This window comes from Ctenocephalides felis, unplaced genomic scaffold (genome assembly GCF_003426905.1).
Source record: "Ctenocephalides felis isolate EL2017-DRISC unplaced genomic scaffold, ASM342690v1 CF-g0.4_SCAFFOLD_01170, whole genome shotgun sequence".
Classification (NCBI taxonomy): domain Eukaryota; kingdom Metazoa; phylum Arthropoda; class Insecta; order Siphonaptera; family Pulicidae; genus Ctenocephalides; species Ctenocephalides felis.
In genome coordinates this window covers 55993387-56019192 of record NW_020537324.1, presented here as the reverse complement: position 1 = coordinate 56019192, position 25806 = coordinate 55993387, and the positions used below count along the sequence as shown (strand labels likewise).

General features: G+C 28.8%; 1 protein-coding gene across 1 annotated transcript; it reads left to right on the top strand.

The window, feature by feature from the left end:
* The first annotated feature begins 785 nt into the window (after nucleotides 1-785).
* LOC113367430 (methylenetetrahydrofolate reductase 1-like) lies at nucleotides 786-25647 on the top strand. Its single transcript, XM_026609039.1, has 4 exons — nucleotides 786-1158; nucleotides 1706-1866; nucleotides 1938-2195; nucleotides 25561-25647. Exons 1-4 carry the CDS (start codon nucleotides 786-788, stop codon nucleotides 25645-25647), a joined length of 879 nt encoding a protein of 292 aa, XP_026464824.1.
* Nucleotides 25648-25806: the final 159 nt, after the last annotated feature.

Here is a 25806-nt window from a genome sequence, read left to right as displayed (position 1 = left end):
AGCAATGTATATAACATTGATCTGGTATTTTGTCACAAGTATTTACCAGCAGAGTTGGAATTACTATTTATTAATTTATTTATTGCAAAATTGCTTTTTTATTTGATTTACTTGTTTATTTACTATTATTTATTGTTTGCCAGTGTAAAGGTTCAGCTGGTTCTTTATATCACACCCACGTGTAAACTTCTATAAAGGTTATTTAAGAAAAACCTCTTAAATATAACATAAAATAATGATATATTTTCTGAAACAACTACATAACGTGTACTTTAAAATTATATTAAGGCCTCGTAAACTAAACAACATTGCTCACAACCTAGGAAACTAACAACGAAAGAAAATACTTTTGTTATGTATTTTTAAACATTGCTGTTTACCTCCCAAAATTAATATCGTGAAAGTGATAGCTGGTTTTACATTTTTATCCTTCTACTTTCAAATATTGATAGTAAAAAATTTGGACCTTTAAGCCCCGCTCTACCCTAATTTTAAGAATACCTTATTGGAAGTGCCTATTATCTTATCATAATAAAAGATTTCTCTTTTCAAGTCATATGATAAACCATTTTTATAATTAAATATATATCTTATTGTTATGGTGATAATTAAAACAGTGATGATTTATCAGATTTAATGAGTTTAATCAGATTGATGTCTACTATAGTTGGAGTCACGTAGTTAGCAATCTACAGCAATTTTATCATACATATATTGTTCCAGGGCTTTGTAATTTGAAAAATAATTTCATTTTAATGAATAAGCCAAAACATAGTGATATCATGATGTCAACCCAGAATTTGGATAAGAAGAACATTTCAATCCAAAAATTCTTAAAAGAAAATACCTCATTGGACAACAAGGTGTTTGTATCTTACGAAATCACCACAAATATAAAGGAATTGGATATAAAAAATGGAAATTTGAACGATTCCTTGTTCGTTTCCGTTGTTTGGACTGGAAAATTGGCTAAATTTAAATTGTTAGAAAATGATAGTTCATTGAAGGAGCTATTTGATTTATTACAAAAATTAAAGGAAATGAATAAAAGAACGATGGTGCATTTAACATGTTATCAAATGACTTTTGAAAAATTAAAATATATTCTGGAGAAATTGAGAAGTTTTGATGTCGTGGATTTATTGGTATTGAGAGGAGGTATGTAAATAAATGAAAAAATGAATATCAGGTTCTTTTGTAATTTTACTTTATTATTATAATGAAATTGTAGATGTCCTACCAGTATAAATTATTTTTTGGATTATTGATATTTAAACAAATTTTGAGTTAAAGCTCATAAAGAAATAAACTTGAATAATTTTTGTAGTTGGTTATTCAGACAAACATTCAAAATCAAGTCCATGTAATATAATTTTTAATTATAATGATGCAATTATTTTTGCAAATTAATTATAATGATGCAAGTAATTTTATCTACAATGGTTTTATTGATTTATTTTGGCATTTATAACGCTGAAAACTTTCCAATGCACTGAAATATTTAATCCTGGAACTGATTCAAATGAATTGGAATAAATATATTTTTATTGCCAATTATAATTATTAGGAGAACATATGTAAGTGAAGAATTTTTCCACTAAAATTTTTCATATATTTGCGAGCAAAATTCTGAATGTGTGTTTACTGTGATTTAAAATAATAATGAAAAATAAAATAGTATTTTCTTTAGTCTATATTTTTATAGATGGAGATGAGTTCGTAGAATTTAAAAATGCTTTGGAGCTAATGGAAGCTATAAACAATAACAAAAATTATCCTAAATTTAACCTTGCTATTGCTGGTTATCCACAGGGGCATCCAGAAAGTTTATCAGTTCAGCAAGATTTTGAAATACTCAAAAAGAAGGTGATATATAAATAATTGTACAACATTTTGGTAATTATATTGAAATTATCAAAATATATTGATTTTGATAGATTGAATCAGGTCCAGGAATTATCATCACTCAATTCTTTTTCAACGCCATGGATTTCATAAATTTTGTTGAAAATTGCCACAACATTTATGATATTCATATTCCGATAATACCAGGAATATTGCTAGCTCCATCTTATGCAGTTCTAGAGAAAATATCTGGCATAGCAAAAGTGTCTTTGCCATCAGAATTAATAAATGTGTGCAACTTTGATAATAAGCAATTCGAAGAATATTATACAGAATTTATAGTTAAACTTGTGAGTGAGATATTGGAATTTAAATATTTGGATTGCAGCAGGTGCAGTTTTCAAAATGTGAAAGGAATTCATTTATTTACTATGAATAACTTCAAAATGACTAACGAAATTGTCGATTTTTTAAAATCGAGATATAAGTTGCTCAAAATGTAAGATGATTTGTAAAAAAAGTTTATTTTATTGCATTAGTCAATTATTTACTGGAGAAGTTACACGGTGACTATATATACTTTTTATTATTCATTGAAAATACATCAAATTGGTTTGGAGATGAATTGAATGATTGAGTTTTCGAATATTACCAAATTGGTTTGGAGATGAACCAAAATGAACAGAAATCAACATAAACATACTTTCTTTTGAAATACATGTAAAGTTAACAAAATAATTTATTAATTTGCTTGTATTTTAATGTATTGTGATCAATATGATTAACACTGACGATAAATTTTGGGATAAGGCGATTTACAAGAAATTTTTCAATGTGAATTATTTTCCTGAAGAAATCAAATCTCATGGCAAAATTTTTAGCCAATCATTCATTATAAAAACTAATTCTTTTAGTTCTAGTATAATTATATAATAGTATAATCTAGTACTGTTAATATTATAAAATCTGTACTATTAATAGTATTAATCGTATTAGTAAGATTTCTTAATAAGTCATGATTCATGAATTGATGGTCGTGAATACAAAATGAATACTTAGATGTTTTATCCAATCGATTGTTGAAATTCTCATTGAATAAATGAATATAGGAGTATTTATTAAACTTCAATAAACGCAATAAATAAAAATATAGAATAAATTAAATAACATGAATTATTTTTTTAAATAATATATACAGAAAAATGACAAACGTTTATATTTGATTTGTTATTAATAAAGACTAAAAAAAAATATTAATGTTATTATGTATTGTTTGTGGATGTACGTTTCATTTCATACTAATAACTTCTTTGACATCTTACAAATTTTATCATCATTTTGTTAACTTCCCTTAGGGTAAGTTATTGTAATCATCGAAAAATCGAAATTGAAAATTTTTTGCATTTCTTCACGTTTTGAAAGTTTCTGAACATTTTGGCATACATTAGAAAAAATTGATGTGTGTGTGTGTTTTGTGGGTCCACCATTTTTCGTACACGAATAATTAAAAAAACATTCGATTCCTATTGATAGGGAGACGTGCTGATTATTATTTGGTAAAGACAGGTCAAACCGTTTTGGAGACACGGAGCAAAGAGTGTAGAAAATAGAAATCGAGATTTTGATTGAACGAAGCATCAGATTTGAATGATCCAAAAAACATGCAATTCATAATGGTGGGGAGAAGGGTGATTAGTTTTTGACAAAGACAGGTTCTGCCGTTTTGGAGATACGGTGCTAAATGTGCAAAAAATGGCAGCTTTTGGGAGAACTAAGCATCCGATTTGAATGATTCAAAAAATTTTCTGCTTGTGTTGACGAAACGATTGCTTTTGGAGAAAAAATGTTCAAAAAATATTTTTTTGGATATCGAAAATAATTTGGATTTTAATTTTAATTCTAGCTAGTTCTAAAGCTCTAAAGCTCACTTATATACTTCAAATATATAATTTTAACTTTGCAATTCAGTTTATATAATTCTTATAAATATTAGAAGTTTTGTAATTGTCGTCGTCCAATTCGTAAGCTCTTATATTTTGTCTATAAAATAAGAATGATGAAAGTTATAAAATTTGTAATAATCTAGATAACATTTAATATTCCATTATTATTTAATTAATTCCATTATATTCGAATATTTCATTACGGTACGAGAAGTTCCAGCAATTTGACTTGGGACAATGCCATACACCACTCGAATTGATGTGAAGTAAGTCCATATAAAACATTGAGAAACATTATGCCACATTTAAAGTATATTCCATTACTTTGAGATGTATGAAGCACTCATATCATATAATAAATATATAGCAATTTCATTGTCATAAATGAAATGATTTTCCAAAGCCATATAAAAATATTGCTTTATATATATTTTATATATCACAATGCTGGGATGCAAATGGATCTTGAAGCACTTGGTATTTTTCATTCCCCAACCAAGAAGTAAAATCAATTCGCAGCGCGTCCCAGTTTCACGTATCCTGCAAAGGTGCAAATGGTCTGCACGTGACCCGTGATACCTGTTACGGAAATTCTTACTCGGTTTTTCTCTTCTATTGGAGGCTAATACGGCTTATCGTAAATTTTAATTGAATGATTTAGTATAATAAGATAATTTTCACTAAATATGTACCCATTTTTGTTTTATAGTAGCTGTTTTTGCAAGTTAAAAAAGTAAGTTATAGATGTAAATATAATTTGATTGAATCATGTGTTTTTGATTTGTTGCGGATTTTTTTTATATTTTAATAAAAATTACAAGTTGTTATCTGCATATTAATATGAACAAGACGTTCAGTAATTATTTTGGGATAAACATAAAGGCTTATTAACCCTTTGGACTCCGCGCGGTCGACGCATGTGACGCGCCAGCAACTCCGTGAGTATATTAGCGGAATATCTGTCTGTTTGTTATATAATGAAAAAAAGGAACAAAAAAGAATTAAAGTATTTATTTTTCAACAGTATTATTTCAATGCGTTTTAATGTTAATTTGATGTGATCAGAGCGTGTCGGACAACCTATTAGGGAAAATGATATTTTTGTACTATATGAATTATTTATTTAATTAACATATATTAACAGAATTATTTTGAGATGATTATAATTATGTTCCTTAGAAGACAACCCAGGAAAATCCTATTTTTGTAATATGTGAATTATTTTTAAAATATGAAACATACTGATAAAACTATATAAGTAGCTACTAAGCTACTGTAATTATACTCTTCAAAACGCGTTTTTTTATTTTTATTGGCCTCGCTTACTTGGAGCACTTAGCCACCTACAACGTTCAATTTCTGAATTCTATATTATTTATTTAATTCATTTCATTATCTATATTTTTAATGCAATTTCAAATCAACATTTTAAATTCCAACTTCAAGGCATTATATACATTTTTAAGTACTTTTTTTTCTATTAATTTGTTATCTCGTTACATTATCTTAATTTTACTAAATCTTCTTTCTTCTGATCCGTCTTCTTCTTGCTTCTACTAATACTATTAAGTCTTCTTCTAATTCTGCCGAAATTTTTACTAGTTTCTATACATCTTCGATACTTTGCATACTTTATATACTAATATATTAATTACAATAATATATTATCATATACAAATTCGTCATTACAATTCTGGGCTACGCCCGCCACTCTAAACGAGTTAAATCTAATTTGTTGCTGGAATCTGGAAATATAATATGTATTATATAAGATAATGAATTTTATAAGACAACGTTTGATAAGATACTAAAATAGATGCACAGCGTATGACATTCTATTAACTTGCTAATTTTATGTTTTCCCGACGTGTCAAGTCATTCTGAATTGTTTGAAGTCAGAATTGAAAAATGTGTATGCATGGGTCTACTTACGTGAGCAAAAATTTTACTTTTTATCGGATTTTTCTCAAAAACGGGCTGCTCTGATTTCCTAAATTTAGAAGCCGTTTAATGAATGTACTTTCGTTGATTAGTTTTGCAAGACAATGCTGATTAGTTTTCGGTAAATATCGAACCGTTCGGTAAAAATGTTCGGTAAAAATGGCCGTTTTTTTGTAATTAATTGTTGAAAATTTCTTTTTGCGATGTTTATGGAAGTTGGTCTTAATGATTATCTTAAAAGTTATAAGTTCACGAGGTTTAAATATAATTAAACCACCACTTTTAGTAATTATTATAATTCATTGAAAATTTTGCCAAATTTTCAACCTTTTTTCGGCACAATTTTAAAAGTTGCTAAATCTTAATTCTTATTGATTATGTCAAAAGGCAAAATGCAACGTGCATCTAATTAATGAAACATTCATAGTAGTGCTTCAATTCAATACGCTGTTTAAAATTAACATTTACATGTATACATATTGAAAACAAAAACAGAACTTTATGTGAATTTTTTGACGACTGCAGTAACCATTAAATGAAAATATAAAGTAATAAAAGTATACCCTTATATATATAAAAAATGCTCTATATTTTAGATTTTTACATGAATATGATCTATAACTTTCTTATGTTTCTATTTATTACTACTTTTGCTTTTTGTATTGTAAATACTTCGATTAGAGTTTAATTAGTTTGTGTGTAGTTAATGTACATGTATACCTCAAGTCAAAGTCTCATTTTTGGAGCAAAAGCTTTAGTTCTGCACCTCTCACGAATCTCAAAGAGATCAAGGGTAGATAATCTTTAAATTGAAACTGGCATTATCCCAGAATGCTTTACTTAATGTTTTATGTCAGGACATTGCTTTGGCAAGGTACGCTCTTTCACATACCTTGCTTGTGCTATTTGAATTCTTTAGGATTATTTGAGTATTTAGGAACGATCTTCATTTGGCTTTCATTCAATGTTTATGCACAGAAAAAGCAAACTTTCATGCAAATTTAATCGTTGAAGGTATTACAAAGTTAGTGCTTCAAATTCAAGATACAGATATATTTTGCATGTTTTTAATAAAAGTAAAATTTTATAAATTTAGTAGATAGTAGATAGACTTTTTTATTATTTTGAAAAATAAAAATTTATATCCATTTCTATAAGCTTAAATGTTCATATTGAATCTTATGCACATGTTTTCTCAAGTGATGGGATTCCCTATTAGAAATGATCTTTTAGTGCTGAATATATGCTTATATCTTCCAATCAAATTTTTTTTAGTTGGTTTGCATTTATCAGCTTGAATAAAATACTTGAAGCAGCCACTCTTGATATTGCGTATTTGGATGTTTTCTAAGTTTATAATGATAATTATTACTCAAATTTCTTATTGCCTGTTATTGATGGTCTCATTAGTTACGTACCAAGAAGACTGATTAACAATAGTTCTGAAAATTTTATTTTAAAGATCGGTTATTTAGTAATCGTCTGAACCGATTTCAAAAATTTAAAATCCACTTGATAAAACAAGATAAGTATTTGCTTTGTTTAGTTTTCTGACACTATCGGGTAAGCCATTTCTTTGAAATTAGCAGAAAAGCGTATAATTTTTTCCACGTTTAAGTCAAAAATCATGAATTAGTTTTCAAATTCAATTGAAAAAACTATTCGAAAGATGTCATTTTAGGAGTAGTGTTAATTAGTTTTTGACAAAGATTGTCCAGGCCGCAGTTTTTTCGTAATTGATTGTTAAAAAAAAACAATTGACGATTTTAATGAATCTTTGTGTGGCGATAGAGTTAGTGGTCTTATTGAACATACTTGTAAATATTATAGTGCTGCAAAAAGTGTGTCAATTATAAAAATTAATTAAAATTCGTATTATTCGGCCGGGCTTTTTGAAAATACTCCGTTTATGTAGGCACGTGTTCGTTTTTCAATAATGTTTATTAGAGAAATATTGTATAATATGCAATAGTTTCTTTCACATTACGACATTATCCGGCAACTCGGAGTTATAAAAAACTCAAATTGATTTACTGATTTTTTATTGATTGACTCGATTATTTACACATGTCGGAAAGTTCATGAAACTTGCCTTAAGGCAAAGTGACACATACATGTAGTTTCAAATTGTAGCAACGATGCAGTATAATTATGATTATGGGATATATTTTGAAATGACCCTGGCCAACTTTCATCTTCTTTTAATATAAAAATGTAATATATTATTCGCAATTCCATAATTTTCAGGGTCTAATAAAACTTTTTTCTAAATAGCACCATAATTTTTCACGCTACCCAATTCATTCTTATGAAAGACATCCGCAAGCCTTAATAATAAAAAGGGAACCCATTTACACATATCAAAAGAACATCCACCAGGAGATAGCTTTTCATTTCCATTTCCATCCACCGTGATCCTGTCGGCTTGAAAAGCCTCAAAGATCAATTCCGTCGTCAACAGGATCTACAATAAATATCGAAAATTCTTATCACCATCGAATCCTCCTTTATTATCTGCTGGTTCTATTGTGTCTGTGATTTTAACCCTATGACAACAGTCCCATTATTGGTATCTCACATCGTGACGTAACCCTGACCACTCTACGCGTGCGCGGGTCTTCAGTCTCCTGCCGGATTTTCAACATGGCGCGCACGCACGATAGTACGATGAGAGATCGCGTACGCAACTGACGTGTTACCGAAGTCACGTTAGAATCGGAAATATCATCGTGAACAACAATTAAATCCGGTCGTGAGTGACGGTGTGTGATAAGTGTTCCTGATGTAGTGAAGTGTCAAAATTTCGGATTCTAACAATCCGTTTCCCTTCTCCACACCCATTACCCTTGGCTAATTCAAATTGAGGCTTAATTTTGCAGACGACTTTTGTTTTTTAAATAACAAGATCCTTAACATTTCCGTCCGGCGGGAGCAGGTTCCGGACGGATTGAGCGCTGCCGTGGTAACTCGCTGCGCTGACCTACTCTCCCGTGCAGATGTAAGTTATTGTTTTTTTTCTTCTTCTTGGGTAATGGAAAGTATTCAGGGTGAGATGGACCGTGAGAGCGAAAACATAACATTGGCTTAACTAATGCCTGAAGGTTTAATATTATTTTTTTTATATATTCAAAATGATCGAATTGGACATGCAGTTAATGTAAAAATATATTTAAATTGAATTTTGGAATGTCTAATATGTGAACATTTAGCAATTGTTTTGTTACATTTCTCGTATGGTTTATATGGAATGCAAATTACTAGTTGTCCTAGTATTTTGCTATGCTCACGCTGGACTTTTTTTAAATTTCTGTAGGGTAGGTTCTGTAGGTGTAAGTTGTAGTAATCGTCCAAAAATCGAAACCGAAAATTTTCGCATAACCTTTCAGAGGTTTCTGAACATTTGGCATACCTTAAAATTAGACATAATGGATCTATGTGTATGTGTATGTGTTTTATGTGTCTACAATTTTTTGTCCAGAATTTCGGGCGCACGGTTCAACCAATTTGAAATATTCAAAAAACATTCGATTCCTACTGAAGGGAAGACGTGCTGTTAATTAGTTAATTAGTTTTGGCAAAGACAGGTTTAGCCGTTTCGGAGATAAAGAGCTAAATGTGCAAAAAATTGTTGTTTTTGAGAGAAAGAATCTCAAGTAAAAATCTTCTATCGAAGTAAATACAAAGCCAAAAATGTTATATCCCGCGAATTTTATTTCAAAATCCAAAACACAAACTATATCACTTTTCATTTTATATAATCGCTATAAAGCTATTTATTATACACGAAATTAACATTAAATTTAGTGCAGCAATAACATTTAATTGTAATGGTTTCTATTGTATAATCAACATTGAAAATGCTTTTATTTTCAGCAATAATTATGCCTTTATATACATTTAGACACCACTTCTAACTAAACAAAAACTAAAGATATTTTTTTTAAAATAAACTACGTAATGAGTTCCTTTAATCATGATTAAAATTTACAATTACAAGCAAAAAAAATCAAATTTGTAAAAATACAATTTTTTTATTTTATTTGATTTTTCTATTTTTATTCTATTATTCACATGTATTTGGTAAATCCGTGATATATTTTGAGAACACAAAATATTTGTTATATATAATTAAACATTTGTTCAATTATCATTTATAATTATCACATATTTGTTTAATCAATTATCACATTTTACGGCAAGTTTATTGAATATTATTTAATTAAAACAAAATTGAATAATACATTGATGAAAAGCGTAAATTAATTATTATTGTAATTAATTGTTATTTATGTTCATAATGATAATCATTTATGCACATATATAAAGTTCTAATTAACAATTTCATATTGACGAGTATATTTTTAATTTGGGTTGAATATTTGGTAAGATTATTTTTACAGATTAAATTTAATAGAGAGAGAAACTTAGTTTTAAAATAAAATTTAATTTTCATTAATAAAATCGTAATTATTTTAATTGCATGTGCATAATAATCGTACATATATATAGTTACAATTAACAATTCAATATTTTAAAAATCTTCCTTATAATTAATAATGATAATATATCTTTATATAGGTTTCAATATTGCAATTGAGTTCAAATAAATTAAAAAAATATAGTCAGATCTATGTCAATAGATTCACCAAGTACAATTATTTTGATTTAATTGCCCAATATTTTTTATGTATCATGAAAACATGGGTTCTTAGGTCTTATTTTAAATTTAGTCGAACCCATAGATTAGTTATATGCAAATGTTGTATAAAGATTATTTGGTTGTATTATGATTGCATTGTTTGCAGTTGCATTTCATATTTAAACAGAGTACACAGTTTGTTGTTTATGTTTCTCCGTTGAAGATATCTGTTTATACAAAGTTGCTTGCAGTATAGATGCATTTTAATTGTAATAATATTTTGATCTATTATAATAATATATAGCGATTTAATTAAAAAAACACTAACAAGTTCAGTAAAACTGTTAGTTTTACGGAAAAGTCTAACATAAACTACTAGATGCTGAGTAATCCACATTAATTTTAATAAAATAATGTTTTAATTAGCGATTTCCAATTCACAATAATTGTCTAATAAATTTATTAGATTATTAATAATTCTTTATAAAAAAAGTTGGTGCTAGGCAATATTTAGATAATTTCTGACAAACGTATTATACGAGAATACATATTTACTATATATATTCACAAACAGTTTCTAAAATTTCTTTTTCTAAAAATTTCTAAAATTTTCAAAATATGCTTTTGTATATTGTATATTATTAAAATTTATTCATTTGATTTTTTTATGGGCTGGCTAAAGAAAACTTTTGTTTGCTTAGCTCAAATTTATGATAATCACTTTTATTCAGCATATAATTTACGTGGTTATATATCCATTTTCAAACCATTTCCTTAATATCATGAAACTGGGTGTTGTTTGAATAGAAGTTTTGTTTTTGTAATCGTTTATTATATACTACTTATTTATATATATATATATATATATATATATATGACGCTAGAAAAAAAGTTGCATGCGGGCGCTAAGGACCCCAGGACCGGTCTTGTATATACATACATATATAAGATAATTTTTTTAAAATTATTTTTGAACAGCAATCAGAATCTAATAGTCCTATAAGTTGTTGTTCTGATTTGCTGATACTAGTCTTTTCAACAGATGGCAACCCAATCATTTGTCAAATCTCTGTATGATCTATTATTATTACAATTTCTGTAATAGGGCGAGTATTTTTATAAGTGCAGCAATACCGGGTGCGATCTATTTTTACTTGGAAACATATTGCTATCTATATTTTCAAGAGAAAATCTTCTATCTATGATACACAAACAAATTTCTTTCATCTAAATTTAATTATACTTCAACAAGTAAATAAAAAGTTACAAACTCTTAACAATACAATATCAATATAAAATATCCCGGGATGAGTATGAGATGGCATATCTTTTTCTTTTACCTGTAGCCAAATTTCTGGTTTAAAATGAAGATTTTCACCCCCCTTGCAAACTTCTTGCTTATCGACCCTAGGAAGCAACAAAAGTTTAATATAACTATCCCAGTGTGTATACCGAACGACGTTGTAAAAAATCACCCCCAGACCTGTCGTCGGAATGAATACATTGAGTTTCCGGCAGCGAAACGAGCGCGGAATGCTGCGGATGCCGTCTGCCAAATCATATTTGAAACGATCTCCATTCGAAGAATGTTTGTGAAAAATTTAACTCTTTGACATGATTTAACGCTTCAATGTTCTAGCATTATTTGAAGTGTCACGGAAGAGCTTTTATGCGAATGGTTTAGTAGAATAAACAGTCTCTTTGGTCTAAAAAAAGACAGAAGGTGTTTATGCGTACAGTGATTTCAAATCTATCAACAAAAATATAGTCTAATGAAAGTTCTTAGACATAAACAGTATATACAAGATTGATATCAAAATATAGTGATAATATAAAAAATATAGTTATTTTAATTAAGTCAAATAGCTTGAAAGCCATTCGATGTATCTCGATGAGGACTAGCGTTTATCAATTTTGCGCGACAATCAGCCAAGCCTTTTCTTTGTAAATAGAAGAAAAGTGAAAATTTTTTCGACCACGTTTTAGTCCGCAATTCTGAATCAATTTTGAAAATTCAAAAACCGTTCGAAAGATATTGGTTGGGAATCGTGCTGATTAGTTTTTGGTAGAGATCGGCCGCGCCGTTTTCTTGTAATAAACTGTTAAAAAAAATTTTTCGACAAATTTTATGAACTTTGTTTCGGCGGTAGATACCACAGTCTTATAGATCATACTAAAATATTACGGCCCTACGACAAGTGGTTTAATTTTAAAAATTCTTCAAAGCTTGCAAAAATTAAGATCGTTTTTTGGCATTTGTCAAAATTAGACGTTTGAATAACGTTTTCTCAAAAATGCCTGAACCGATTTCAGAAATTTAAGTCATTTGATGTATCTCAATGAGGACTATCGTTTCGCAGTTTTGTGCGACGATCTGCCGAGCCGTTTCTTTATAATTTGGAAAAAAGTGTTAAACTTTTTGTCCACATTTAAGCTCATACTACCGAATTGATTTTAAAAAATCAAACTGTTCGAAAAATATTAGTTGGGAATGATACTGATTAGTTTTAGGTGAAAATCTACCGAGCCGTTTTTTATAATTAACTGTTGAAAAAAAAATTAAGCTGATTTTGAAACTTTTTTTTGGCGATATAAGTAGTTTAATTTTAAAAATTCATCAAATTTGAGAAAATTAGTAGTTCTTTTGGCATTTGTTAAAATTACTTGGTATAACGATAAAGTACTTGGTCTTAATGAACCTACTAAACCATTAAAGTCCTACGGAAACTGGTTCAATTATAAAAATTGATTTTTAAAAATTTGCTTTTAGAAAATACTTCGACTTAATGTGTTCGTTTGTTTTCAATTATGTGAAATAAATCTACTCGGAATACTTTTAATCACTCATAAATTAATTTATTTTTTATTGATTATTTACACTATCAGGAAGTTCATGTAACTTACCTCAAGGCAAAATACCAATGCCAACTAGTTGTAAATCGTTTTAAACATGATATGTAAAAATATCCCTTAAAGTAGTTAGTTTCAGTATAAACTTAAATAACTTAAATTTAGTTTGTATGTTAGTTTTAATACAATTAGGCTTGTTAATTCCGTGAAATTATTAATTAAAAATTTTATATTTGTATTCTAATTATCAAGATATTAATTGATAAACAAAAATAAAAACAAATTCGCTTGTTGTCCATAGAATGTATACGAATTCTGTATTTATGCGAATTTCATAGTTTTCTGGTAAATATTTAAGATGTATCCGGTTCTACGGCAACGATGTGAGCAATAAATACTGACATAAAATGATTTAACGTTTTGAAAGTAGTAAAGTTATCTAAACTTAGAACAATTTATCAGTACTTCTGAGTATAGGCATTTATATGCAAACCGATGTGATAGACCACACTAATTTACTTATTATTTTTTAAACTAAAACGTTAGAAAAATCTATCTGTACGATTGTGAAATTTTTATAGATAAATATTAGTTTTTTTTTTAAATTATACATAATCTAAAAACTTTAACTGGGCTGATTTTAGAATATTTTTTGCTTGAGATTAAATTGTTTCAAGATTGATTCATATTCGCACCACCATCGAGATATATTTTTTTAAAATTATAGTCATAAAAAAGTATAAAATATTTAAATTGAAAAATTCAATTAAAATTGGCATATAAACATCGCTTTTACCACGAGAGATTATGATTTATGAATAACCTCTGAATATTTTTTTTCCCAAATATAGCGATTATTCAATTTTTTGTTAATTGATTTTGGTTCTGAATTTTTTTAATAATTTGTTTGTTTAATCCACTAAAGATAAGTTAAACTGGATTGACAACATATGGAATTTTTACTTAAAAATTTGCTATAACCAAAATATATTTTTTTACCATTGCCTGGATGCCCGTTTAAAAGCTTCCTTGTTTTCATCTATATATCTACATATCATACATTATATAATTCAATCAATTATAATTTAATAGATTAATAGACACTTAAATATGAGTTAACATATTTCATGCACATCTTGAGTCGAAGTATTGATATACATGAAGATGAGCAGCACAGAATATCAATCACTAAAATCTATGTAGTATATATTGTGGTACAGATTGTCAGTCGTCACGTAATCCCAGGTTGCGACACAAACATAATTAATAATAATCAAGTTCTAATCTAAGGCGCTTTGTAAGCAATTGAGACAAATTGTGGCGATGATCTCCCGCACATGAACGCTTATCCGCGGCTTCGAGTTAAGTAATTCGCGTCGAGAATTCTGAAAAATATCTATTTTTTTCACTTCATTTTGATAACAAATAGTTCTATAAATTTCCCGTAAGCTAAGTTATTGTAAGATGTGTGTGTGTGTGTTAGAGATGGGCTTATCATATCCGAAGCCGGATCGACTCGGATTTGACTCCGCTTCAGGGAGGAGTTCTATCCGCTTAACAACTCCACGACTCCGATAACTTTGAAACCGAAATACTCGACACAAATGTGTTCTATAGTGCGTTGTTTATGCATTTAAGAATTTGTCAAATCCCATTTAATTTTTTTAAATGGAAATTTATGAATAAAATAAAATTAAAAAATTATCAATAAAATAATTTTTCTAAAAAATTCACAAATAAATGACGAGTTGTAAAACTTTTCGGTCGACCACATGATCGACTCAACGACTCGTAATTTTAACAGTGTTAATGAAAGTAAAAACGCAAAACTTGAGAATCAAATTCAATTTAATTATTTTATCTTGAATCGTTCAAAAAGCAATCGATTTCTATCGATAGGGAGACGTGCTGATTATTTTTTGGCAAATGGAAATAGTTTATGAGAAAACATAGTATCCGATTTGAATAATTCGAAAAACATTCAATTCGTAATGTTGGGGTGAAGTGATGAATAGATTTTGCCAAAAACAGTTCTAGCCGTTTCGGCAATAAGGAGCTAAACTACTATTTTTTACACATTTAGCCTGCTTTTGCCAAAAACTAATAATCACTTCCCACCATTACAATTTGAATTTTTTTGAATCATTAAAATTGGATGGCCTGTTCTCTCAAGAACTTAATTTGTATTTCTTGCACTTTTTGCTCCGTATTTGCGAAACGGCTAGACATGACTTTGCGAAAATCTGTAAAACGTGAAGATATGCAAACATTTTATTTTCGATTTTTAAGGAAAGTTAAAAAAAGTATATTAAGAGAAGTTTATACAGAAAGAGTGATGAGTCGTGCTTCCCTGACTATTAAAAATAATTGAAAAAAAAGGCAAGTTGAAAAGAAGACATCGAATCTCAGCATCGTGCAATCGACAACTGAGGCAATTCCTCACATAATCTTGGACTTAATTCCAATATTATAACAGATTCTCGTAGTACCAAGACATGCTGGAACTTAACTTGATAGGTTGGAATGTACAAATTACAGTAAATGTGAAAACTTCAGTCTATATCAAAGAAAATTTAAGTTAAGTCATAACCAATATTTAAGTTCTTGTATTAATATAAATGCGTATATACATTAAAATATTCTACCGAAGCGCAGTTTATTTTTTATTTATTTTATTGATACTTCTTAACTACTTGGCTTTCTTAGAAGGAAACCTAATGATTGTCATGGATTAGTGACGATTGATCCCGTGTTTGATCTTCACCTTGGCCAACTTGATATCCAGCAGTATTGATATCAGAGTTTTACTTGAGGTTATATATTTCAAATATAGTTTCTAATTAAAAGGCTAGATTGTCCTTTGAAAACACTAGGATAAGAAACGTACGTCCCAGCTGCTTATAGAATATAGAGTTTTGTCTGCTGTTCAAAAAATAATAATATAAAAAAATATTTTTTCAATAGTGATATTTTCAACTTAATGGAGCAATGTTGGGAAGGGCTTTTCTCACTGAAACATATTTTCAACTATATTTTTAAGAAGAATGTACATCATTACTGCTTGATGAAGTTTGGACCTGCAATTGAATACGAAGCTTGCCATAGCGTTAGCATTACTAATCCCCCACAAACACATTTCTTCTAAATTTTCATTAATTTGCGTTTAGAGCATTTAGCCACATTTATTTTTTATATTCTGAACAATTCAAATCTATGACAATACCAGGACTCGATCTGAGGATCGCAGGCGTGCGAGTCGGACGTGCTTCTGACTGAGCTATGCCGCCACAAACACATAGTTAAATTTCATAATGTAAATTTGAATTAAGCTAATCGTTTTGACATTGATTCATACAGTCATCAAGATATCATAAATTAAAATTTCACATTTTTTAGACCAGTTACGAGACATAGTTAACGCTGTTTGACAAAAAATAAAGAAACATATTATCAGTATTGCACATGCGTTAGTGCACTTATCGTTTTGTATTTCTTAGATTCAATAATATTATTGATCGTATAAAACTTGCTCTATAATTTTCAGTATAAACTTTACCTATTATGTGTATCATATTCTTACATTTTTTCATTATACTACGTATGCATATGTATTTGTATGTATACGTATGTGTATACATAGTATTATATACTTGTGTTTATAATTATATGTGAATAATATAATTTTGTACTTTTTTTGTAAAACAAGACAAAAACAAGATTAGAATATAGTACAAAAATAAAAGGTAATTGGAGTTTAATTGGGTTTTTCTTTTAGAAAGCCACTGTTAATTCTCAAACCCATTACTAAATCGCCATTTATAGACAGATTGCAATATATATGTAAAAAATACGTTTGCTATAAGTTGGTTGTATTTCCTTCTTATTTTGGACTAATATTAGCCAAGTAGGTGTTCCATAGCGTAATAGTTAAGCACGCCGCCTCGTGTGGACGGGGTTGTCCCGCTCTAGATAACCTGATATTGTGCAGTATCAAAGTACGCTTTCACTAGAAAATATAAGTTAAATATATGTTTCCAATTGAAAATTGCCCATTGCGGGCACTGTGGTGCGCATTGGCAACGAAAAATCTTTCACAATATATTGTGCCCTGAATCGAGTTGGAGTTTAACTTAGCTTACGGACCCGCCCCAGAACAGTATACCAATATTTGACTATTGAATGAACAATCCAGATCCGATACCACCTTCACACTACTCTAAAAATCAATTCAGTATTTAAATAGTATAAGTTTATTTACCTGATACTGGATACTAAATTTTTAGGGATAGTTAAGCCGTTGCTCGATAAAAAACCTATTAACATCTGAACAGGAATATAACACCACCTAATCGATCGAATTAAACTGTCACAAGTTCTATCTAATTAAGGTCTTGTAAATAATTCAGATGTGACGTGAGCCTGGTAGTTGTGTAACACATTATTCAATTATGCATCGAACATCGGCTCCGTTTCAAAGTAATTCAACGCTGCACTCACATAATGAATACGAAATTTGTTTGCGATCCTCAGTTTGTAGCCGGAATTATACATAACTAATTCTACTTTGGCTAAATATATACGAAATACGCGAGAAAGAATTTAAATAAATATGTAAGCATTTATACATTCCTACCATACTTATTGGATAATGGATAATGGGATAATTGGTTGATATATAATACTCGTAATTCCCTTGGAGTCACTATGGAGTGACCACAAACTATTCATTATGTATATTGATGAAAACTGAATGAACGATTATAATATATTATTGATTTTGGGTAAAACCTTCAATTCTTAGTATCTCTTACACTATAATATTAGAAAAATTTCTGTACCTAAACAACTGTATATGCAGTCTATTTGTAAGTAGTAGTCTATTTTTAAGTACATTAGAATCTCACTAATCGGACACTATTAAAAACCAGGAAGGATACTATTGCTACGATGACTGGAATGTTCGAATTACTAGATCATAATGAAAGTCATAATTTTTATTATGTATTATTTTAAATAGCAGAAATGTTCTCAAAAATTTCCTAAAATTGCCTGGTGCTTTGGTCGCGAGAATGTCGAGCTTTTAATAATAATAATAAGTACAAATTTTGTTTGCATTGCGACGCTTAAGCGCTTTGATATTTTCACTCTAAACCGTGAAGAGCTAATGCCCTAAAAAAAAATTTTTTTGAAATTTCAATATTCTCAAAATTCAAATGTTTCTAAAGCTTCAAAAAGTTGTAAAGTTTATAAAATATGGTACTGTAAGTTCTAGCAATTTGCCGTAAGGCACGATGCCATGTACCATTATTAATAAGAATTTTCTTCGTCTTTCTTCAAGTTGCCAGAGCTAAAAAATGTAAAGTGTAAAAAATTAATATTTAAGAGATTATCACACAACTTAAGTAATTATTGCTATACTTTATCTATTTACATTTCAAATTGAATAAGTCGCTTGAATATACTTCAAATAACTTTAATTCCAATTAGTGTTGGAAAAAATACACATCTTTCTTTTGTATACCGAAATTAATTTGGAAACATATTCTAATTTCCTCTGCGATTCATGACACTATCCTGATGTGTGTCACATATAATGAAATCATGATAAATTGAATTAAATTTCAATTCATATTCTGTGATATTTAATGTTTTTTTAGTATACGAGTATTTTGCATTTCGCACAGCTCTTACGGCTTATTTTGAACTGAAAGCAGTCACTTTATATTCGAAATTAAATACGGAATCACGTCGCTACAAGGTATTATAAGGAATCCACTATGCAATCCATCTTTTTATGATAATAGGTGTATATATATATATATATATATATATATATATATATATATATATATACAGTACTGGATTTACAGTAGGGGCAATCGGGGCTACTGCCCAGGGCGGCAAATTTTGGGGGGCGGCAAAATTTGGATAGAGAGAAAAAAATTCTATACAATATAATCAACTTTTTTTAACAACATTTTTGATTTCAAGAAATATTATTGACAAAGCATAATACGATTGCAATGCAAAATTTGGGTTGAAATAACCTCTAACTAAAATTTATTATTTTGCCTTGCCTCCCTCTCCGAACGTAAATTATCAAATTAGTTAATAAGTTATCAAATTTGGCTATTTGGCTGATATAAAGATCCGTAAACAAGCTGAAAGTTTAAGAAAAATATGTTCTTCAGTTCTCGAGCGCTTCTAAAATGACGAATTTGTGCATTTCCAAGCTTATAGCGTTGAAAAAAATTTAAACTAGTGACTCATGGCATTGTGCCTTAAGACAAATTACTGAAACATCCCGTACTGAAAATTACATTTTATAAAGAGCTTTAACATTTTTTGAAAAATAAAAAAAAGACTTTTAAAACACATTTTTTGTATTTTGAAATTTTTCTAAAATTATGAACTTTTTGCAAAGCAATCGCGCTGCGTAGCTGTTTCAGAGAAGAAATATCGAAACTCAATTACCATTACCAGCACGTCTCCCCATTAATACAAATCTGATATTTTTTAATTATTCAAGTCGATTTCGAGAACACGGATCAACCGATTTAAATGATTCAATTCCTATTGATAAGGAGACGTGCTGATTAGTTATTTGCCAAGACAGGTCCAACTGTTTTGAAGATACAGGCCAAAAAGCCAAAATTGATAATTCAGTTTTTGAAAAGCGTCCTATATCATTCAAAAAATTTACAGAATAAATAACTGCTTAAATTTGTGGGGGCAGGTTTAGCGGTTTCGATGATCCAATAAAAAAAATTGAAAAAGAAACATTTGGCGGACAAAAGTTATCATAAGACATATGCACATTAAATTATCAGATATTTTAAAAATATTATAATAATAAGTATAAATTTTGTTTACATTTATATGCGTTCTGTAACATTGTTTATCCGTTAGACTGCGACGCGGCGCTTACGCGCTTCTATATTTTGTCTCTAAGCAGCTGAAGCAGCGCGATTGCTTTAAAAAAAAGTTCGAAAGTTCGTAAAATTTCAGGGATGGGGCGGCATTTTTGTCAGTGCCCTGGGGCGCCAAATTTCTAAATCCGGCCCTGTATATATATATATATATATATATATATATATATTCAGCATGACTGCGAATTAAAAACCTTACTGAATTTTATATTTTGTGAACATTCGGCTAACTTAGTAATATATGCGAACTTATTAATTATATAATTATATAACTTCAATATTTTCAACTTTACTAACTATGATTATGTTTCCATAAATTTATCTGAATGCTTGTGAAGTATAAGTTTTATATTTCATTACAGTTCACGTTAAAGTTAAAATTGTTTTGTAAAAGTAGATTGCAAAGATTTATTTGAAAGGTTTAAAATATGATTTAAATCGAGTGTAAGAGTTGCTTTTCTTTATTGAAATTTGATGTGGATCTGAAATTACTTTAATAACACTTTGTATATAATATAGAAATATACGAGAAAAACATTTAATTGGAAAGTGTACACTGCTAAAATTCTCTCTATTATTATGCGTTTGGTTATTTTTATTTATTTATATAGATCCGCTCTGATTAGTTCGAGTTTGAACAATTAAAACAAAAATAAGAATTTTTGAATAAATTGTTTTTCATGACTCCTCAATACTCTCACAATGACTAAGATTCGATTTGCAGTTGAATTATTTTATATTCGATGACAAAAAAAATTTGTTTTATTTATGACATTGGTTTACCTTATGGTTTTTCTGTACAAATTTACCAGTACAATTTTCAACAATTAGTTTGGTATCTAAAAACAAAAACTATGTCAATATTTGTTTTTGATATTTTATAAATCTTTTAGTTTGGTGATGATCTCCATTTTTGTTAACTGGGAACCCATTCGTTATGATCTCTATTTTTGTCAATTGGGAACACATCTGTAATGATCTCTATTTTCGTTATTTGGGAAGAATTAGTATTGTGTTAAAGGGCTGATTTCAAAATTGTCAATTGGGAACATATTTGTGATAATCTCGCTTTTTGTCAATTTTGAACACATTTGTGATCTCTATATTTATCGTTAGAGAAGAATCAGTAGTTTTAAGAGGCTAATTTCAAAATTGACAATTGAAAACATATTTGTGATGACTCTATTTTTGTCAATTGGGAACACATTTGTTATCTCTATATTCGTCGTTTGGGAAGAATCAGTAAAGTTTCAAAAGGCTAATTTTAAATTTGTCAACTGGAAACATATTTGTGATGATCTCTATTTTTGTCAATTGGAAAAACATTTGTGTTTATCTGTATATTTGTCATTTCGAAATAATTAGTAGCTAATTTAAAAAAAAAATTAAAATCTTCATATTTATATTTTCCAATGATTTTAAAATGCAATTTGATCTGATTTTCATAATAATAATTTTCATAATTCATAATGTATAAGTGACATTAATTTTATAATTGAATACTAGTATTAAATAGCGTTTCTTTTGATTTTTTGTAGAAATTTTATTTTTGTGGTAATTTATTTTTTTGCCAATTTGGAACACTGCGACCAGTAACGTTTTGAAATCTTTAGATATAAATATTCTAATGATTCAAAAATATATTATCTCATATTCATAATATACAAGAAAGATTAATTTAATAATTGAAGATTTGTATTAAATACTTAAATAGCGTCTACTCAGATTTTTTGTAAAACTTTCAATTTTGTGATAATGTCCTAATTTTGCCAATTTGGGACAGTGAGTGGCATTTTAAGAGGTCAATTTCAAAATCTTTATATTTAAATATTGTAATTATTTAAAAATATATTACTTAATATTCACAAAATCATTGGAAATAATTTCTATTTCAAATGTTAACGAGTGTTCTAAATTGACCAAAATAGAGATGGCCAGAAAGATGAAAGATCATACAAAAATCAAGTAGATGTTATTTAACGCTAGTATTTATTCATAATATGACTGTCTCTTGTATATTGTAATATCATATTATTATTTGATCTTCACCATTTTATTATTAACCTGTGAAATAATGAATAATTCATAAGATTTTCTACTACTATTTTCTCTAGAAATGTGAAATATGTTTCGCAACATGATATATTGGTGTATCATTCTCATTATCGATTTGAGGTTTTATTACGCCGCTTGTGATATAAAGTGATAAAACCTATTCCGTATTTATATCCCCTTTTGCTTCTAGAATATCGATGAGAGGAGTGGTCGACGATACAATTTACAATGCAAACGGATCGTATTTTCGAGTGTTTATTCGAATCGCACACTAAATAAAGCATATGTGTACATCGAAACTCGATCACATCGAATACTCTTTGTTGCAAGCGTGCAATAGCAATTTCAGTAGGTACCCTTTGTTCGAACATTTGGATTTTATTTTATTCAGGTTGTAATGGTATTAATAGGATTTTCTTCTTTGCTATTAATGGAAGTATTTTTATAAGCTTCGAAATTTACTTTTTAAATTTGCCAAGATTGTTTATATGAAGCACTTTTTTATATTATTTAGCAAATTATTATTTAATTTATCTGTTAGGGGCATAGCTGTAGTAGTAGCCCAGTAGGGGCATAGCTGCCTCTTGCAAGTAAGAGGTTCTCGGGTTATATGCTTGTACTCTGTATCGAAAAAAAAGAATGATTCTGACTTTTGCATATTCTGACGTTGCATATTGACTAAATACATGGATCTGCCTTCGGTAGAAGTATCCATGAAAAAGGCAAAAATTAAAATATGCAATAAAAATAACATATAATATGCTAAGCAATAGTAAAATGTATGAAAAAATGTTAGAAAAATTAATGAAGTTTAAAAAAACCATTAACATGATAAAACAGCACTGACTGACTTGAGGTAGTAAGAACAAATTTTACACCGGGCGACTAATGCACAAACTGTGTTCCTGGTATATAATATTATAATCGTGTTTTATTATATAAGCTTAAAAAAGACAGTTGAAATATAAAAACTTTATAGTGTAGCATAACTTTAACTCAAAACTGTTTAATTATCTTTCATTTAAAGTATCATTAATTTATCATCAATACTAAATAGATAATGACTTGATATATTTGTTTTAAATTTATGTCGTATATATTGTACATGGCGGTCTTTGTTAGGGGGTGATTAGGGCGGGTCAAAATATTTCTGTGAGTTTGCTAAAGAAGGTATGGCCCGAAAACTTTGATCCAGTAACATTTTGCAATATAGTTTTTCTCTATATATTCAAATATCGACTCACAGGAATTTTTTGTTTCGTCATCTTCGAATATAACGAAACTACGAAGCTCTTGAAATGTTGTAGGCTCATGAAAAGTGGGTTTTGAAAAAAATTTAACTTCTGGAATTCAAACAAGCAAAAATGAGGGGTTAAAGCAAATAGATTTTGCTGATAGTATTCAAATTATATTTTTAAAAGTGGTTGACATGTCTAAGTTGACAGAAATCTGCATAATAAAAGCTACATTTGAATTAATTATGGCATTTGAGAGGCTTGGTAATATTCAATAGAATATATCTCAAATAGGGCTGATTCATCTGGTAATAAATGCTCAAACTATTATATTTCTTATATTATTATATGATATTTATTCGAAATTATGCTTTTCAGCAGAATATTTCACATACTATAATTTTATAAAACTATTTGCCTTTGTGAAGAAGTAAGTTTACTAAGTGAGTGAAACGTTGTTTATTTATTCAGACTCCCTCGAAAGAAAACTTCGATAACGAACTATATTTTTAACTGTTTAATGCGGAATAATATCATCCCTATATAAAACTTGTCTTATTTTGATATTTAATTTAATATTTACTCATCATGCTGCAATTATTATGTGTTTTTTATGAAATTAGACTTGATAATTGCAGCAAAAATAGAATTATTAATTCAACTGATTGAATTAATATTAATTGAACTGGTTGAATATGAATTGAACTGGTTGAATTGAATTATTCAATTCAACTGATTATTTTCGACCATTTTGAAAGTTTTGTATATGCAAATGGGCGATTTTTTTCATCAAATTTTCTTTATTGCTCTAAATTTGAAATAAATATTTTTATTTAAAAATTTATTCATATAGAAAACTTCAATATTTGCTATTCAGCAGAATAAATCTTTGAACAATTGTGCATGTAAAAATTTTATTTGTGTTTTTCCTATTAGTAGTTACATTAGTTGTTACAAAGGAAAATTTTACATTTAATCAAATTGCAATAAATGCTCTCGATATTAATATCTCTATTTCTTTTGGTTCTCGTTTTCTGTATCGTTTTTCTCTACTGTTACTTTTCTAACTCGAAACCATCGATAATTATATATCGTTTCGGTCGTCTGTCGAATTATTGTCTAGTACATCTCAAAACAAATTTATTAAAGTGAATAAGAATACGCTATAGGTGTTTTTATGTTTTATTGTGCCCACAAAATAAGCAACTCATTCATACAAATAAGAAAATATACAGTTTGCATATCGTTTGCACGCTATGTTTTGACAAGAAAATATTTTTACGTTTTTCCTTTATTGTAGTCTCTCGTGCCTTTACGTGTCGCACGGAAGGGTATAGGCTTAGAGGTCTGTCAGCTGGAAGGTAATTTTACAGTAAGCATATATAACCTTGAAGTGAGTTTATTTTTTGTGTTTGAATATCTTTAATGTTGGAATGGAGCTTGAGTTATATCAGTCTTATATTGGTGTGTCTTTTTATAAAGCGAAGGAAATGCTTTTGTCGGACTTAATAATAATATCAGCTTCTCAGCCTTTCTCCCGACTCTTGTCCCCATGGAAATTACTTCAGTTTTACATTATTATGTCTGTCTGTCACAATAAGTTATAAACTAAGTAGCAGAGATACCAGGAGGCACAGATAGTTCGATTGACTTTTGGTGCAACCAGAAAAGCGGGTTTTGTCAGTCAACAGAAAATACTTCATTTTTATTAGCAGGTGTGAAAGCATTCAACAAGGAAATGGTTCAAGTGATATTTTTTTAAAATTATATTTATTTGATCATCTATCTACATGGAATATAAAAAAAATCGAGTATGATAAAGAATAGAGTAAAACTAAGGACTGCGCCCATTGATGCAGTTCTTCACAGTGTTTAGATATAGATTATAGATTGTTAATTAAAAGAAAGACAAGGAAAATAAAGTTTGTTCTTATTAAATCTAAAACCAGTCATTAAGATTTTTTTTAAAATTTTCTGAGGTGTGTTTGTTCTAGCAGCTTTCTTGCAATGATATTTGGGTGGGGCGACTAATTCAAGTGATGTTTATATTTCAAAAACCAACTCTCTTTGCTACAAGGACATTGAAAATATAGTAAAAATAATGCGGTCGACTTGCATTTTAGGTCAGCAATGTAAAACGTGAGGACAATGTTGAGGTTAGGCAAACTGAGGTTCATCAAGAGGGAAATGAAACCTTGAAGCAGAACTGAGCAAGTCAAGGCAAGAAAAAGGTGAAAAAATTGCATCAGACGTCAATGTATCATTTGGGTAGTCAGTCAAGTTGGTGAATAACTTTCTGAAGATTTTCGTGTCGTTAGAGAATGAAGAAGAGGAAGCACCACGTAGAGTTGGAGTAGAGAAATCTCTAT